Source organism: Rhagoletis pomonella, unplaced genomic scaffold, assembly GCF_013731165.1.
Source record: "Rhagoletis pomonella isolate Grant_MI unplaced genomic scaffold, Rhpom_1.0 Rhpom_scaffold_02408, whole genome shotgun sequence".
NCBI lineage: Eukaryota > Metazoa > Arthropoda > Insecta > Diptera > Tephritidae > Rhagoletis > Rhagoletis pomonella.
The window spans coordinates 12046-30302 of record NW_023460962.1 but is presented as its reverse complement, the minus strand read 5'-3'; the positions used below and the strand labels follow the sequence as shown (position 1 = coordinate 30302).

General features: G+C 36.6%; 1 protein-coding gene across 1 annotated transcript; it reads right to left on the bottom strand.

Annotated features, from left to right (window-relative positions):
* Window positions 1-8: 8 nt before the first annotated feature.
* LOC118753393 (prolyl 4-hydroxylase subunit alpha-2-like) lies at window positions 9-14770 on the bottom strand (the record flags this gene model as incomplete). The annotated part of the gene is made up of 6 exons (XM_036488266.1): window positions 14577-14770; window positions 4384-4538; window positions 4160-4316; window positions 1761-1942; window positions 235-380; window positions 9-125 (listed from the first exon to the last, which is right to left on the bottom strand). Coding segments are annotated over exons 1-6 (951 nt in total), but the record flags the coding sequence as incomplete, so codon positions are not given.
* Between the last annotated feature and the right edge of the window lie 3487 nt (window positions 14771-18257).

Here is an 18257-nt window from a genome sequence, read left to right as displayed (position 1 = left end):
GGGGCGATAAGACGATAAGGATGATTATTGCTTTCGTAGCGACACCGAAGTGGGCGTAATTGCGCGGGTGTGGGAGTGATTTCACCGCGACATACTTTCTTGTAGGTTTCAAATTCCTCAGTTTGCTGTGAGTGAGGAGATGGCAACGATGTAAAGTGAAAAATACCGCATGTATGTATGTATGTACGCAGATTAATGTTTTTTTTTTAAATTTATACACGGCCATTGACTTACATGGTAGAAAGAGGGATTTGTGGTCAGCGTTGGCTTTAGCTCAGCGATCGGACTAAGTATAGTGTTTTTTACATATGATGCAGTTTGCCGAGTGGGATCTAGCCTCAAGATATCGTCGGAGAGTTTCAGTGCTGTCTCCAAGTCACCTGATGAAAATAATTAAATAGATAAAAGGGATAAAAATTAAAAAGATATAAATAAAATAAAATAAATTTAAATAAAATAAAATAAATTTAAATAAAATAAAAAGTATAATTCGTCATCGTACATAAAAACAGAACGGAATATCAATAACAAAAACAATTATCCGATAATCGTATCTCAAGACCCAGATATACCTCCAGTGGCGAAAATATAAATACGGAATAGACTTGTTAGCATTCCTTGGCTATTTCCCCTTTTGGACTTACGTCCAAATTTCAAAATTTGTACGAAAATTAGGAAAATTTGACAAAGCTTCATCGCAATTTTGAGCTTTTTAATTACATTTGTTATGCTGAGTTTCCACTAGGCATTCAATTACAACATTTTTAATGACAATGTTGGGCATTAGAAAATATCCGTGCCGTTACATTCATAAAAATAGTCGTTATGCCTGTTTTCAAATGGCATTTTTTAAATGGCATACATTTGTTGTCATTATAATGTCTAGTGGAAGTTTGACATTAAAATGACAAAAAATTGGATGCATTTACAAAATGCCCTGTGGAAATGAATTGAATGACTATTTTTTTTACCGTAATAACAAATATATTTTTGAAGGCCCAAGATTGTCATTACAATTTTGCCATGTAAACTATGCTCACATTACAGGTTAAATTACAGACTTTTCTTCGATCAAATGAATTCACTAAAATCAAGTACGTTCACATTTTCTTTTACAATTTCTATAGGAATGTGTACGTACGATTATGTGGTTTGCACTTGATTTAAAACATAAAACAAAAAAAAAATGGTTGCATACCTTTGCGCATTTTTTTTTAATTTTCCTCAACAGTGTGGGCTAAAATAAATGAAAATCTTTTTTTCTTCATGTGGTTCTTGATTTGTGATAAATCATTTCTTTTCTATTTAATTTTAGCCGTAAATTAGCCAAAACTTACTAAAATGTCTCTTCCCTATTTATATGTTCGCCACGGTACATATGCATATCGTCGCTTAAAGTACAAAACCGCGTATCGTCGTTCTGCAAAACCACGTAACTAACATTCTTTGCCAAAAATTGGATTTGCTCACACAAGCTCTTGGCTCAATCCTTATCCATTCGTCCAGAAATATACTAGCCAGCAATGCGACTGCTTTATAAAAAAGAGAATCATTTTGAAATATGAGTTATTTTACTCTCCAGAAAATAATTTATGCAAGCTCACATACGCTGTTTTGCGTTATCTTGTTAAGTGGTTTTGCATTTTGTTGATACGCTGTTTTGTACTTTAAACGAAGATATACATACATGTAAGGATGGCAATGAAACATTATTTGTAATATCGTGTTTATATGTACAACTATTTACAGATAGGGCTTACCTAAACTGAGCAGATTCTTCGCCACATCCTCCACGTATTCGAATGTGTGTGGATCTTTGTAGTATGGTTCGCGATAAAGCCGTTGCATGGATTCTTTCAGCCACATTTTTGTGTGATTATACTCCTCTAAATGGAACAATTGTTTGCCTAACACAAAGCAATCTTGCCATGTCATGCTAGTTCTGCAAGAATGTAAAATTAAGATTAAACATAACTTAAACTTAAGTAAGACAGAAAAGGATAATGCTGTTTGCGATTTCTTAAGCAAACATTTCTCTGACCAGGGACTTCTGTCGAGAGCTTTCCATCAGTTAACTGACTTCAAATTAATATTAAATTTCATACCCAAATTTTTTCTAAAATATGTAATAAAAAATGTGAACATTTGTATGAAAATTTGCTGCTATTAATATTCGAAAGACGGAACCTGTGGCACCCTTGAGGTCATCTCTCCAGAAAGAGTGGGCAAATGAGCGCCTGTGGCAACTTGTGGCCCACACCTGGGGAGCAGTGTTGCCGCGAAACATTTTTAGTGGTAGCTAAATTCCAGCTAAAAAAGGGCTAACAAAGAGCTAAAAGTCGTCGTTGTGGCTAAAAATGGTAGCTAAATTTTTTTACCTACATCTTATATATAAAAATAGGTGCACGTTTTTGGTGTGACCTCATAACTTGAGAACAGCTTCGCCGAATTCAACCAAATTTATGTGGCATATTCGATTTATCATGCACATGGTTTATGCGAAGTTTTCCCGATTTCGGAAGAGGGGGCGTGGCACCACCCGTACTAACTAAAATATAAAAATAAGTGAACGTTTTTGGTGTGACAATATAACTTAAGAACGGCTTCACCGAATTCAACCAAATTTATGCAGCATATTCGGGCTATCATGCAGATATTTTATGTGGAGTTTGCCCAAATTTGGAAAATGGGCGTGGCATATGTATGTATCTTATGTATACCAATAAGTACACGTTTTTGGTGTGTGCTTATAACTTGAGAACGGCTTCACCGAATTCAACCAAATTTATACGGCATATTCAGGCTATCATGCAGATGGTTTATGTGAAGTTTGCCCGAATTCGTAAAAGGGGGTGTGGCACCTTCCATACTAACTAAAATTTTTTTGTTGTATATCTCTTGAAATATTTGTGGAAGAGTACTGGAAGTTGGTATAGAGGTATAACAAATAATTCCATACTCATGGATAAAAATGGGCGGTATTGGAAAAGGGGTCGCGGCACCTCACATCTTATATATAAAGAATAAGTGCAAGATTTCAACCAAATTTATACGGCATAGTCGGGCTATTATGCAGATGGTTTGTGTTAAGTTTACCCGAATTCGGAAAAGGGGGCGTGGCACCACCCATACTAACAAAAATTTTCATCTGGTATATCTCTTGAAATATTTGTGGTAGATTACTGGAATTGGTAGCTATACGTGGCCTGTTCAAGAGTTGGCATTCCAAATTGTTTATTTATTCATACCCAAGATGGAAAAACCAAAAATGTTGTATATCCAAATGTGTTGGATTAAGATTTAAAATAAAGAATCAAAAATTTTGAAATAAAATAAATGATAAATTTTCATATAGAAAAATTCCAGGACTTTTCATTCGTTTTTTCAATATTTGGTGTAGACAAGCACACCGGGGTACTGCTAGTATAAATATGTAAGTATACACGCAAACATTTTCTATAATTACTGGTATAGAAAAACAATGAACTCTGAAAAGAATTAATATTTTATTCAACAAAAAAACTTTTTGTGTAACACATAAAGCATATTAAGGGCCGCCAACTTACCTATTTTAAAGTATAGTTAAATCGTTAACGGATAAGATAACGTAGACATATGTTTAAAAGGGGCTAGGGGCAATTTCAAATTTTTGTGGCCAAAAAAAGAATTTGGTAGCCAAATTTAGCCACCAAAGGACTAAAACGGCAACACTGCTGGGGAGATGGTCTTACAGTAGGTTCAGAGAGCCCAAAGTAGCAAAGTTCTTTTGGACGGTGGTTAACCGCGGGGCAGAGCGTAAATTTTCGATTCTGACATGTGTCGTCACCGGGAATCCATGCAGTGCGACTTAATATTATTACAGATCCCTATTTCCGCAGCTGTTGGGAGTACGACGAGGTGGAATCACCTCAGTATTTCGTACTCAGAGTTGGTTGGAATAAGGTTTAAAACCTTCGGAGTGTATTTCATCAACATTCCCGCGGAACTCTCTGGAGTAGACATCAGTCGCCTGCGGAAGTTTATTTTTGAGCACTCAGCGTTTTTCTTAAATTCACAGGGATTACTTTTTTATATTGCTCCTTCACGGGCAAATAATACGTTGGGCATTTTAAACTAGTGAATTTTTGTAGACAATCGGAGTCATCAAAAACATACTTACCCGTACTTAACACCATTTAAGAAACCTCCAGCTATTTGTTCTGTATCCAGATGATAGGTTTCCTGTAATCGGGCCAAAGCAGCTGCGGACGCCTTGAAGTCCTCTTCACTGGGAAAACTTAATGTTTCTCGGTACTCAGCCATTTGCCGCAGGAATGCTATACAATATTTGGTGCTTCACAGTCGTTTTTTTTTGGAGGAGTTATAATATGTACTTCTACTCACTCTTTGCCGCCTCATCGGTTTGCACGCGCTCTTCATATATTGTCCAGTCGTTGGTTAGACGTTTCATTAGCCGATAGACATTCACAGGATTGGTTAAATAATTTTCAGTATTGCGTGATGCCTGCGCATATTCCATTTCAATGCGATGCAATTCACTAGAAGTGTTTTGAATAAACAAAATTTTAAACAAATTAACTTTTGGCTATACAGTCTATGTAAATGCTGTCAAGATATATGTACATTATTTTCTACAACATTAATTTAAAGAAATAAAAATTAATTACTAGATGATGCCTAGCAAATTCTTTTTATGTTAAAATATTAAAAATACTCATAAATTGAATTAAATCTAAGTCTTAAATAACCTAGCAAAAGTGTACATGCATACAAAGATACGTAATAGTCTCAGTGCGTTTGAAAGGCGTCACGCCCCTTTACAAATAGCGACAATTTTTTTACATGACTAAGCGATTGATTTCATATATGTACCTCTATACCATGTTGAAGTCCTCTACCATGAACACTTCCAGAGATATGCAGTAAGAAAAATTCGGTTTGTATGGGAGGTGCCCCATACGCCCCCTGCACCTAGCGGTATGAAATATACTTTACATCCGATTCTCATACCTACCATATAAACACAAAAAATTTCATAAAGATCGGTCGAGCCGTTTGGAGGAGTTCCACCACTAACACCGTGACACGAGATTTTTATATATTAGAAGATAAAGCTTCCAGCACAAGTAGTTATTTTGCGTTTTCTCTATCTGAACTTTTAAACTCTGCTAAGCAGTTTCGTTTTTGTTTTATTTCTGTTATTCTTATCATTGGCATAAATTTGGCTGTCTGTATTTGAACACGCTTACGACCGTTATTGTTTACGAGTGTTCATCTCTTACCTTTCGCCCTCCCCTCAGTTAACAAGCTAAGCTCATAAGAAGGCTTTTACAAACGCGCGCCGACGGCAAACCTATTAATAATTCAAATTTTGCTACTCAACGTACTAACTACGCTCGTATGCAAGTTTAACGTCAGCATTACCGGTTTTTTTAAATACTTAATTTAAAATTCAAACATTTTCATATACGTAATTTAAAACTTTTTCTTATTGTGCAGATGGTTAGTCGATCAATTGCTTGGTTATTATCATTGCAAATTTTTTTAACATGAGCGTGCAAAGAGAAGGGGTTTGATGTGGGAGGTCTGTGTTTCAGAAATTTATAACAGTACTATTGAAGTTTGACATATGGGGCGAGTAAATTTTTCTTGACTATGCGAGCATAGCATTGGAGTAGTCTAAGCAAATTTGGCGAAGAAACCATGCTAAAATTAATTTTGAATTCCCCAAATTGCGAAAATAATAAAATATGGCTTATATTTTAACAAAAAAATATATCTAAGTTTCAAAATGTGTACGAAATTTAGAAGAACTATATCTACAAATTTGCAACAAAATTAATTATTTTTCTTCAAACAAAATTTCGAGTATGCAGTTTTATAGCCTCTTTAAATTTTGTTATTTTATTGTGCAAAGCTTAGCAGTCTAAGTTTCGCATTGATTTTTAGCATTTTTCCCCATTAAAGGATTTTCACATTCTTTTATATGGAAAAAATGCATTTAAAATTTGTATCAAACTGAATTTTTTTTGGAAAATATTATTCGTATGGTTTGAAACAAAATACGTTAATACGCTAACGAAATCCCATACACATTTATGCCTCCCTACCGATTTGAATAATTGCTGCTATTTTTTGTTGTTTTTTTCATTATTATCGATTCGCAAAGGTATTTGATATAATGTCAAGGAGTCATCCAAGAAACAGAATCAGGGTAAAACTGACATTGTCCCGATTTGGCAAGCCTACTCACATTGCTAACAAAGTGGCACACTACAACATGCCAGGGATAATTTCTGTTTTTGAGCAAAGGAACCTATCAAAATTCTAAGCATGCTACCATTCTACCAATGAGAATAAATCCTACCAAATTTTGGTAGGAAAAGCTCAAGACGGCAACACTGGTGACGATATGTATTTTGTTTCAAATTTAAGTACAAGAAAAAAAAATGTAAGAAATGTTAAATAAGTTTTTTAAATTTGAATATGTAAGAAAATGTAAAAATTTTCATTGTTGCGCCCTCTGGCGAATGTTTTAAGAAAAAGATGAGTCCAGAAATGGATTTCTAATAACAAAAGGCCCCTTGCAGCATGTCTTAATAATAAAAACCAAGAACTTTTTTACCAAACGACAGCAAAATTCTAAGGAAAAGAACATATTTTCGCAATTAGGCAAACTCAGAATTTATTTTATACCCAAGTTTTCTTCGGAAAATACTCCCATAGTCGAAAAAATCTTCCACACTAATTGACCCGTCCTAATACACATACATCATTTATCGAATAAATGAAAGTACATAGTGCAAATTAGCAAATAGGGTTCACAGTTTTGAAACGAAAAATATTACCAGCGCTAAGAATATTTTAGTATTTTTGTTTTAATCCCATGAAAAGAAATGTTTGAAGTATGGATAGGGCTGCCAGATATCTCCGTTGGTAAACCGGTAAATGTAACATAACAACCGCCCCGCTCCCTTTCCTTTTCTTTAGACAAAAATTACTTACGTACGAAAGTATGTAGTAAAATATTATTTTGACAAGACAAAAACAAAAACATAAAAAGATGATATAATTTCAACGTACACAAACAAAACATAATGGCTTATGACAACTAAAGTTCAAAATAAACATATATATATATATATACAATGCATGCATTGTTTTAATTTTTCATAAATATACCGTTTATACTACATAAAAAAATATTTAAATAAAATTTCTAGACCTTGTGCAAAATTTGGGAAAATTCAATAACTTAGCATACAAATCGGCACATTTTAAGGTTGGACCGGGACACCGGGACAAATAGTCTAAGACCGGGGTATGTCCGGGAAAACCGGGACAAAATGCTTCGTTTGTCTCAGATATGTTTTTTTCTAATTACGATTTTAGGACTAATGTATATTTTATTGGGTTTTCTCCAGACACAAAATTTCAAGCTCTATTTGATGTGGTCAATACAGTCTTTGCAAAACTTAATTAACCACTTTCTAAAGCCAGGGATGAGATGAACATCACATGATGGTACATCACATTTAGTGATGGTACATCACATTTACTTCAATATTTCCTTAAAAGAGTTTTGATTACTCAAAAATTTATAGGTATGTACAATAGGGAGGTCCAAACATGCATGTGAAAAAGTGAAGTCAGAATTTTTATGCTCTCACCCCCGACGATTGATCTATACCGAAAAAAATATACCCTTGAAATAAAAAAATATTTAGTGGTCGCTCAAAGCGCTCAAAGTTTTCCATGTATTTTATATGGGGGGAAAAACAACTTTTCGAGGAAATGGTTAGAATTCTTAAAAATCAATATTTGTCTGTTGAAAAACTCTGTTTATCTCCAAAGGATTCCCAGTAATAAAACCCAATTAATTATTTAACCATTTTTTCATCGCAACTATGATTTATAGGTCCGCCAAAAACCTACAAAATCGTTGGTGAATGGGCCTAGCTAAATTATCAATCTGCCCTTAACTGGACTGAGGTAAAGCAGTTAGCTCTTGTAATTCCTGCGCTACCCTCTTTCCAATCATTTCACGTCCATGGAGCAATACCTTGCAGCCGGATTTCTCCGCATCTTTCTTCCCGGGCGGGCATTGAGCCTAACCCCGGACCAGAAACTTACTTGTGCTGCGTTTCCCAGAGACGACTCCTTCCGAAATTCACTCCGGTTATGTGCGATTCCTGCAATGGATGGAGTCACCTAAGAACATGTTCTGGCCTTAGGTCCCACAGGAAGTGGATCTCAAGCTTTGTGGCTCCCTGTTGCTCAAGCCAAACGACATCATTAGCTAACACATGCCTTAGCTGGTGCCACTTCCGCCTATGCTCTGGCACCACACGCGAGTGGGCAACAAACTACCGCACACCCTGCTGCAGAACATTGCCAACACAGACCACATGGCACCCACTGCAGACATCTATCAACAGGCAGCTACGGCGACTGCGTCCGATGTAAAATCAGGGAGAGTGGTTCAACTGCTGAAACCGGGGAAATCCGGCAACGAAGGAGACTCTTATCGCTCAATAACGCTCCATTCCCCGCTCGCGGAGACACTAGAGATCCTACTACTCCCACACTTCACCTACCCCCTGACCCCAGTGAAATATCAGCATGATTTCCGTAAATTGGACAGCACAACAACAGCACTTTACGCCATAAACACCTAACATGTTCTACATCTCAACCGCCCCTGTGAATAGTCCTAGTAGCGTTGGACATGTCAAAGTTTTTCGACACCGTCTGCCATTCCACGCTACTAGAAGACATTGAGCCTCCACTCTACCAGAGGGACTCAAACGGTGGTCGGCGAATCATACGAGTGGTCGACAGTTATCAGTATTCCCCTCAAATCAAACCTCAAGACCTATAAAAAAACAAGGGGTTCCAAACAGTGGTGTCCTCTCCCCCTTACTGTTAAAATCCTACATCTAGAAGCTTCCCCAGCCAACTGAGAGAGTTTCCCTGATCGCATAACCTGACGACTGAATGGCTATCTCTCCAACGAAATCAAAAAAAAACAAGTAAGAAAGTCTAAGTTCGGGCGGAGCCGAACATTAAATACCCGGCGCAAGTATTAAATATATGTTTTTTCACCCTTCCGAAACCTTCCGCTAGATGGTAAGCCGAGGTGTATCAATTTTGAGTAAATTAGCGTCCTTCAATTTCGAAATATTGAAGTTTCAAGCATTTCTTAAATTTACCGTTATATGAGAATCGGCCGTTATTTTAGTCCGATTTCAATAATTTTCAACGTTTTGCTTACACGTGGCAAGTACAATAACCATACCGAGTTTGGTACAAATTGGTAGAACGGTTACCGATATACTTATATGTGATCATAAGTGGGCGGTGCCACGCCCATTTTCCAAAATTTTACCATAAACGTATTTCTTGGTAAAGAATTGTTGCAAGCATCAATTTTGAATAAATTAGCTTCAATATTTAATGATTTATCGAAGATTTTGTATTTCTCTAAATTACCGTTATATGGGATGTGGGCGTGGTTATTGTCCGATTTTGAAAAGTTTCGGCGGTTTTTTATGCTGTACCAAGGCCAACAACTGTGCCAAGTTTGGAAGAAATTGGTGCAGCGGTTACCAAGATATACACATGTAACCATAAGTGGGCGTGGCTACGCCCATTTTCCAAAAATTTATAATATTCTTATTTTTCGTCTAAAACTTATTATAAATATCAATTTTGAGTGAATAATCTCCAGTAGTTACTAAAATATCGCAGTTTTCGTATTTCTGAAAATTACCGTTATATGGGAAGTAGGCGTGGTTATTGAGCGATTTTAAAAATTTTCGGCCATTTGGTATGTTATGCGAAGGTCAACAACTGTGCCAAGTTTGGAAGAAATTGGTGCAGCGGTTACCAAGATATACACATGTAACCATAAGTGGGCGTGGCTACGCCCATTTTCCAAAAATTTATAATATTCTTATTTTTCGTCTAAAAATTATTGTAAATATCAATTTTGAGTGAATTATCTTCAGTAGTTACTAAAATATCGCAGTTTTCGTATTTCTGGAAATTACCGTTATATGGGAAGTGGGCGTGGTTAAAGTCCGATTTCGCCCATTTTAAATTTTTGCTCGAGTTATCGTGTACACGGACGGACGGACAGACGGACAGACGGACGGACAGACAGACATGGCTTAATCGATTTCTTTTTTCATCCTGATCATTTATGTATACATTTGTCTATATCTATCTCGATTCGTTTTGGCTTTACAAACAACCGTTATGTGAACAAAATTAATATACCCTTGTGCACATGTGCGCTCGGGTATAAAAAATACAGAACGAGAAAAAGATCCTCAAGTCGCTCGCCGGCAGCACCTGGGGCAAAACAAAGAAACGTTGCCGGCAACATACAATGCAATTGGTCGGGCGGTTCTAAATTATGCAGCGCCAGTATAGTTGCCGGACTAGTTGGACGCAGTGGACGAAGCTACAGACATGTCAGAATGCCGAAGTCCGGACAGCGGCAGGGAGCCATCTGGTGTCGCCAGAGCATAACCTGCACAGCGAGGCCCAAATGCTCCCATAAGGGATCACAACAAAATGCTCTGTAAGCATTTTCTGGCGGGATGCTACAGAAGTGAACATCGTAACAGGCGCTTGCTAGTAAAGGACCTTCCGCCCAGGTAGTTCAGGGGGCGATTCATTTAAAAATATGCGATCTAGACATACATAGACCAACCACTGGACTCGACGACGTACCGACGAGGGATCACCGACATTCGTAGGGAGTCGGTCGCCAACTGCCAAGACTACCGGCAAATGAATACCCTAATCGGAGCCCAATCATCGTCTGTAGCAGAGACGGAGCTTCAACTACCAAGCCCAGTTACGGCCTGGATACTATAGCCGCCTCAACAGTTACCTGTCCAGACTCGACTCAAATATACCCTATGAGTGTTTGGCATATGGAGGCTCCCCGCACGACACCAACCACTTCCTCAAATGCTAGCTCAATCCCACCTCTCTTCCTTTGGTCCGACTCTATTGAAACAGCCCGTTTCTTAGGCCTACCGTTAGTTGAGTTTGACGACAATGATTGAAAGATGAACCGAGATAAGTAGGGCTTAGTAGTGCCGCTACAACAACAACAGGATTGAAAAGTGGTTTTTCCATTATTTAAGTATGTACGATTAGTAGGTTGCCGTGGTTGTTCTTACAGGAGTTCGCCCTGATCTTGAAAGCTTTCGCAGGGCAACTAACTTTCTAGTAAAATTTTCGGAATTTTTTACTATCGGCCAGCATTACAATAAGCTCCTCATACATATTTATCGTTAATACTATATTTTCGGACGTGGAGCTAAGATTGCTAGCACTAAAATCGCTAAACTGGGGCAGCGCTCTTAAATCTTAAAGATGTTTGGACAGCTCGTCCCACTCGTGCGTCAGGGAAATAAGTTGAATAATCTGAAGTAAATACTCAGAAGCCCATTTTATACCCCTTTGTACCTTGCTTAAACATAGTCACGTAACTATGTATAAACTTTTTGTATGCCTCCAACAAAATTCTTTTGTACACCACTGGACTGCTAATCAAAAATTCTAAAACATAAACTTTTGATTTCATTTAAAACCTGAAAAACACGCATAAAATTATAAGCAGAAAAATTATAGTTATGCAAGTAATAAATATTAGGCAAATATGTACATTATTAGCACATTTTCTGTGGCATAAATTTATTTTTAATTCTGTTTAGAATTCACTATTGCTTGAACACTTAACGAACTTGTCAAACTTGATGTTATACATATTGTATAGAACTATATGTCATAAAATATTATAAATCAGGATAATGAATTAGCGCATATTTATTGCCTTGCCAAACACACAATGTCACGTACTCATATAAACGAACACAGTATTGTAAATGCTAAAAATTTGCACACTAAATAATCGTCCAAGTATGTACATATTAGGGATGCCAATCCCGGGATGCCGGTGTTTTTGACGTCCCGAAAAATTTGAAATTTTGAATTGATAGTAAGTACTTGTTTAAGAATTTGAATTATGATTTCAGTAAAATGCCGTTTTGACTACAATTAACAAAAAGCTTGAAACTGTACATTTAAATTGCAGCGTGAGCCTTTTTTGAAAAAGATGGAGGAGATAGGGGTCATTATCTTCAAATGGCTTATGACTACCTTTTGACAGTTCAGCCTAAAAGTGTTGAGACCGAAAGATGTTTTTCATCAACATGTTTTTGTAAGTAATTACTTCAGGTCAAGATTAAGTGCAAAAGGGCAAAAAAAGGGGTATGTGCTTTTAACCAGACCCACCTACCAACATGTATTTCAACCCGTTGAATCCGAATCTGAGGTCCGTTTGTTTCGTACACCATCCAAATGCTGAGTAAATTGCGAAGAAATTGTAAAAAAATCGAAATTTCTTTAAGGAGTAGAATAAAGATATTTAACTGTTTTTTTTTTAATCATTACTATTTGTATCTAAATTGTGCAGTTTTTAATCTGAATTTTTAGAAAAATTTTAGGTATGCGGCAGGCGGAAAATCCGCTTTTTTGTACTTCTATTTCTAATAATAAAAATTTGGTTCATTATGCTCTGAAAAAAATCTGTACGAAAGATGAAAAATGTTGGCCAATATCTTAGGCTCGCCCAAGTCCATTAAAGTTAAATGTGTTCAAAAAAATTCTAAATTTAATGCTCTACCAAATTATGTAGGACTAAAACTTTCAGAGATAATTTTAATTTTAGTAAAAAAAATGTTGTTGATTTATGTATAGTTGCATTAATTTTTAAAATTCTTTAGTTTTTTTATTTATTTTTATTACATAGCCGATGTACATACATACCCTAAATTTTTCTGAAAATTCAGTTTAAAAGGTTCAAGATTTAGATAAGCATTTTTTTGAATTCTGTATAGAGTTTGAAAGTTTGACTTATGTGGTTTTGATTAAAGCAGAAACTATATTTTTATAAAAACATAGCAAACAAATTTTAACGTGAAAAACATTGCAAATATTTGGCAAAAAACACCATGCACTCACTTTTGATCGCCAGTGTATGCGTTCCCCAATCACATGGTCTTTAAATACAATTTAGACAAGTAAAGAGTATAAGTTCGGGCGAAACAGTACTTTATATACCCGGCACAGGTATCAAATATCGCGTTTCGACTTTCTCTGAACTGCCTTTGCATGATAAGAAGGGGGGTTTCGAAAATGCGCGGCGGACGTTTTTGACATAATGCATATAGCATGTGATCGATAAAGTAGCCGTCGTGCTTAACCGAAGCTTTTACCTCCGATTTGTGCTAATCAGTCATTGAACAACCGGCCCTTAATGATATAACTGAACCTCGATAAGTGGTTACCGAGGTACACCTTTGTAGTTATAAAATGGGCGGAGCTATGCACAATTCCTTAAAGTCTATAGCAGTTATTTATTGTTAGGAGATTGTTGTAACTATTAACTTGGAGTGAATTAGCGTGAAATTTGCCGTTATGCGGGAAGTGGGAGTAATTTTAGTCCGATTTGAATAATTTTCAACAAATTGCTTTTCCATACCAAGGTTATTAAGTGCACTGAATTTGGTAGAAATTGATAAATCGGTTACCGAGATACACATTTGTGGTCATAAGTGGGCGGCGCCGCGTCCATTATCCAAAAATGTATAACATTAAACTTTTTTGATAGCTGGTTATTGTCATCATCGATCTTAAGTGAATTAGCTCCAGTTGTTACTGATTTATCGCAGTTTTCGTGTTTCTGTAAATTACTGTTATATGGTAGGTGGGCGTGGTTATTGCCCGATTTCAAAAATTTTCAACAGATTTCTTAGCTAGATCCTACCCAAGCCTCGTAACGAGTTTGGTAAGGATTGGTGAAGCGGCTACTGAGATACAGCATTTCGTCATAAGGGGCGGGGTCGCGCCCATTTTCCAAAAATTTCATAATAATATTATTTTTAGCACTATTCTACTTCGCATACTAATTTTCAACAATTTGCTGAAATATGGCAGTTTAAGGATATTTCGAAAATACCGTTATATGGGAAGTGGGCGTGGTTACCATTTTCAGTACCAACCTACCTAGGATAAAGGGCAATCCACATACCAAATTTCGTTGAGATATATCAATTTTTGCTCGAGTCATCGTGTGGACGGACAGACGGACGGACGGACAGACAGACGTGTTTAGTCGACTTCTCTTTTCATTCTGATCATTTATGTATACATTTGTCTATATCTATCTCCATTCCTTTTGTCTGTTACAAACAACCGTTATGCGAACAAAATTAATATACCCTTGTGCACAAGTGCGCTTAAGGTTTGTCTGTATTAATAAATATGTGAGTTTTACAGCCAATTTATCGTAAATTTTCAATAGTTTTATTTCATGGTATGTTTAATTGCTTTTAGTTATTGAATTTTTACTCACATTCATTAAAGTTATATCTTAATGTAAAGCCCCGGATAAATACCGGGATTACTTAAAAAATATCCCGGAATCCCGCGATCTTAATTTTCCGCATATTTTGGCATCCCTAGAACATATGTATGTGTGTCAAAGTGCTCACCTCTCAAGGGTCTGCAATTGATGCTTACTCGCTCGCACATATTCCCGGAAGCTCTGTAATAAATATTCCTCAGTTCTTAGTAGATTTTCCAAGCCGGACATAGATGAGAAATAATCGATTTGGGCGTGACATGCGGACAGCAGGAAGGCGGTGATAAGCAGAAGGGTGTGTATTTTCCATCTTATTTTAGACATTTTGTGTGTATGTGAGGGAGTTGATTTTTTTTATTTTTACTTAAATTTTTCTTTTGTCACTTGGATATCTTGAAAGTATATTTTTTAAATATTTTTACCGTTAACTTTTTTGTAAAATATTTTTGGTAATTTTTTGATTAAAAAAAATGTTACGCGTTTCGTTTTATTCTTCTTACACTTGCATTTTTCATACATATGTACATGTGTACCCAAAAATATCACACTTGTCAAAATTGCAATATTAACACTTCTTCATGCTGTTTATCTTGCGACTCGATCCACTACTGCTCCTCGTCAACTAACTGAAAGCCGCCTACGTGCGCGCGTTACTTTGGGAGCGTCTTTAGTTTTTGCTGTTTTACCTATTCGCTTTGTATGAACTTGACAGTGTCGCGTTAGAAATACAACTAGTCTATTGATGAGCCGAGATTCAAGCAAGGCTTCTAACGCGCGTCACCATTGCCGCGTTTTTTTCTCAATATCTTCATTTCATTTATCTTCTTCTGCATATCGTATTAGCAGAGGCATCCACATTCGCATCGTCAGTCACTCTAGTCACTCTAGGAATAGTGATAAAAATCTAATGGTGTAGCGGTTAATTCAAATTAAATTATTCTACGATGCTCGCGGTGGTTTAACCCGTTAGCATGCGGGATACATACAAAGGGATTTATGTATCCAAAGCAACAACAGACTAGTACTGCTATGTGTCAAATGGCGAGGCGAGCATCACCAAGAAATGAAGTGAACTAATTAATCCGTTTAATGACAAATCTCGTATTCCAGCAAAGTACTTAGTACTTAGACTTCTACTGGGTCAATGTCGTAACTTAATACGTATGTAAATATGTCGCCTTTATATCAGCTCATTACAAGTTTTATTTAATATAAATTATTTATGTTCGTAAAAGTTTACTTACTACTGCAATGAATGCGGAATGTTAAATAATTTTTTTTTTTGTTTAAACGTCAGACCCTTACAACACGATAGTGTACGCTCATGCGCTGCTGATAACGATATTTTTTTTTTAATAGATGAAAAAAAAAATTTCACATATATATGTATTTATTTCAGTTCTGAATATTATGAGCTTTTAATTAAATGTCAACTGCAATTGAAGGCGTTAAATCGCAATAAAACAACCAGCAGCGAAAGCGGCTATTCAAGGGAACGCGGCGCGCGAACATAGGGAAGTGGATGCACGTGTATGCACATAAGGAAGAATCGTTTTACATGGAACCAAAAAAGTTTTATTTAAAAATACTTACATATGACCTTATCCATAAAAATCAGGGACCGTAACAGTTACAACTTTTATAAAAAAAATTGTTGTTTAAAAATTATTTTTGTACTTTTATTTCATTACTCATTAAATAGCCGGTATTTCGGACTTTTATTTTATATTTTATTTAATTAATCCCTAAACTGACTGATTTTTATTAATGACTTTTATAAGTAAAAGCCTTCAATAACTGTTATCTAAGACATATAATATAAAAATCAAAAATAATTGTTATTTTGGATTTATTTTATGAAAATAAAAATAATTGTTATTTTGGATTTATTTTATGAAAATAAAAATAATTGTTATTTTTTTAAATTTCGTATAAAATTTGCAAAAAAAATTTATTTTCAAATTTGAGTCTCAGTGAAAAAATAAATCGATTGGTATGTGTCACTTAGTTTTAGAACGTTTCCTTCACAGCGAATTTTTCCATGGCAGTTTTCATCAATGACTATTATGTTCGGTCCATGTAAAAAATAAAGTGGGTTTAAAGAAAACGAAAAACGAAAACGCCAGCAATTGCACGCACTTGTAACAAGTTTTACCCCATTATCTTCTCCAAGGTTATATTAAAGAAATGACACGAAAGGAAGTCACCACGACAGTCGGGTCTACATAACCGGAACCACCCAGATTAATATCTGACCAAGCACTGTCACTCTAGCATCATTCCCCAAAAAGCCATTGAGGAACCTTGTCTGAATCATGGTTTGGTATAAACGCTCGGTGAGGTCCTTCCCAAAACTTGTTGGGCTCGTGGTATAGCCTAACGTCATTTTACATAGTCGTTTTAGTTTCACGGGTATACCAAATTTAAACATCGCAGCTTAAACGCAACTTCTTTTCGTGCTGTAGAACGCGGCTATGAAATAAATAAAAATATATGGGATTTGACTTATGATAAACGCCTGGTCAATACTGGATTTACTAGTTCTAAAGCAACACTGAAAAGGCCCAGCCAATTTGTTGACTGCGGGTTTTAGGTTTTTATTCAAAATGCTCTATAAAACTTTATAGCCGACGCTTAAAAGGCTGATCTCGGGAAAGTTGTTCTTTTGGGCTCGCGGAAAAATCCGAGCATTCCTTAGGCAGCTTGTAATGGTGCAACCTGGCTCCGACAGAGCCGATCAGCGTCAGCCCTGGAATCGCCAAGCACGGTTTTGATATGGTGACAGGGATAGCGACCGTAATCGGGTTCCGCGCGCTTATTGAAGAGTTCTTTCGTCTCATCATACTTCTCTTCCGTTGCTTATATGTGCGAAATTCGTTCACCGGAATGAACGACAGTACTCAGCGGCGAAGTTTTACCCTCATCACAAATCCGATAGCGAATTCGCGCTCCTATGCATGGCAGCTGTAGTATACGGCGAGAGGTCGAAAACATTCCTTGCTTTGCCCATTATACGGTCCAGAAATTCCAAGTGCATGTCTTAAAGTCTTCGTAGTGCCGTAGATAAGAGTGCCACCTATAACTACTGGTGGACCGAGCGATGCCTGGTCTGATCCTTTCCTAACCAAATGGGCAGATTTCTCATTACAGCTAGTCCCGAGTGACCTAGCGCCCAAAGTAGAACAAGTACGTTGTGTTTTCCAACATAATTTAGTCGAGACTTGCATTAGCAAACTAGTTTGGAAGTAGTTGGAGAACTGGTTGCCGTTATTGTTGTTGTTGTTGTAACTGAATCCAAATTCCCCAGAGTTTTCGGGGATTGTTGCTGGAGAGACAGTGCTTGGCCAGATATAAATCTGTGTAGTTCCCGTTACGTGAACCCGACTGTCGTTAGAGCTGGTCAATACCTTAAGTGCAACTTGTTAGTCATAATGTATGTGTATGTGTATTTTCCACAACTTAGCCCATGGCCTTGAGGATGGAAAGTACCGAAGCATTTTCTCCAAGAGAGAAGTGAAGATTGTTGCCAGTTTTGAAGCCATCAGTAGAGAGTCTACAGTGTGCAAATCTGGGTTCAGTATCGAGGTTAAGTCAGCACTCAGCATTACGGAACTCAACATTGGATTATCTCCTTAGCAAAAGCTACGGTGGCGTACTATCCATGGCATTTAAAAGACATTGAGGTCTAAGTCTTTCCCTTCAGAAATTTCCGCTTCACTCCAACCTCTACCATAGCAGTACCTATTTCTTTAAAGCTTAAAGTTGGTCATTTTCGTTGTTGGTGTTTCCGACAGGGTAGGAGTGTGATTAA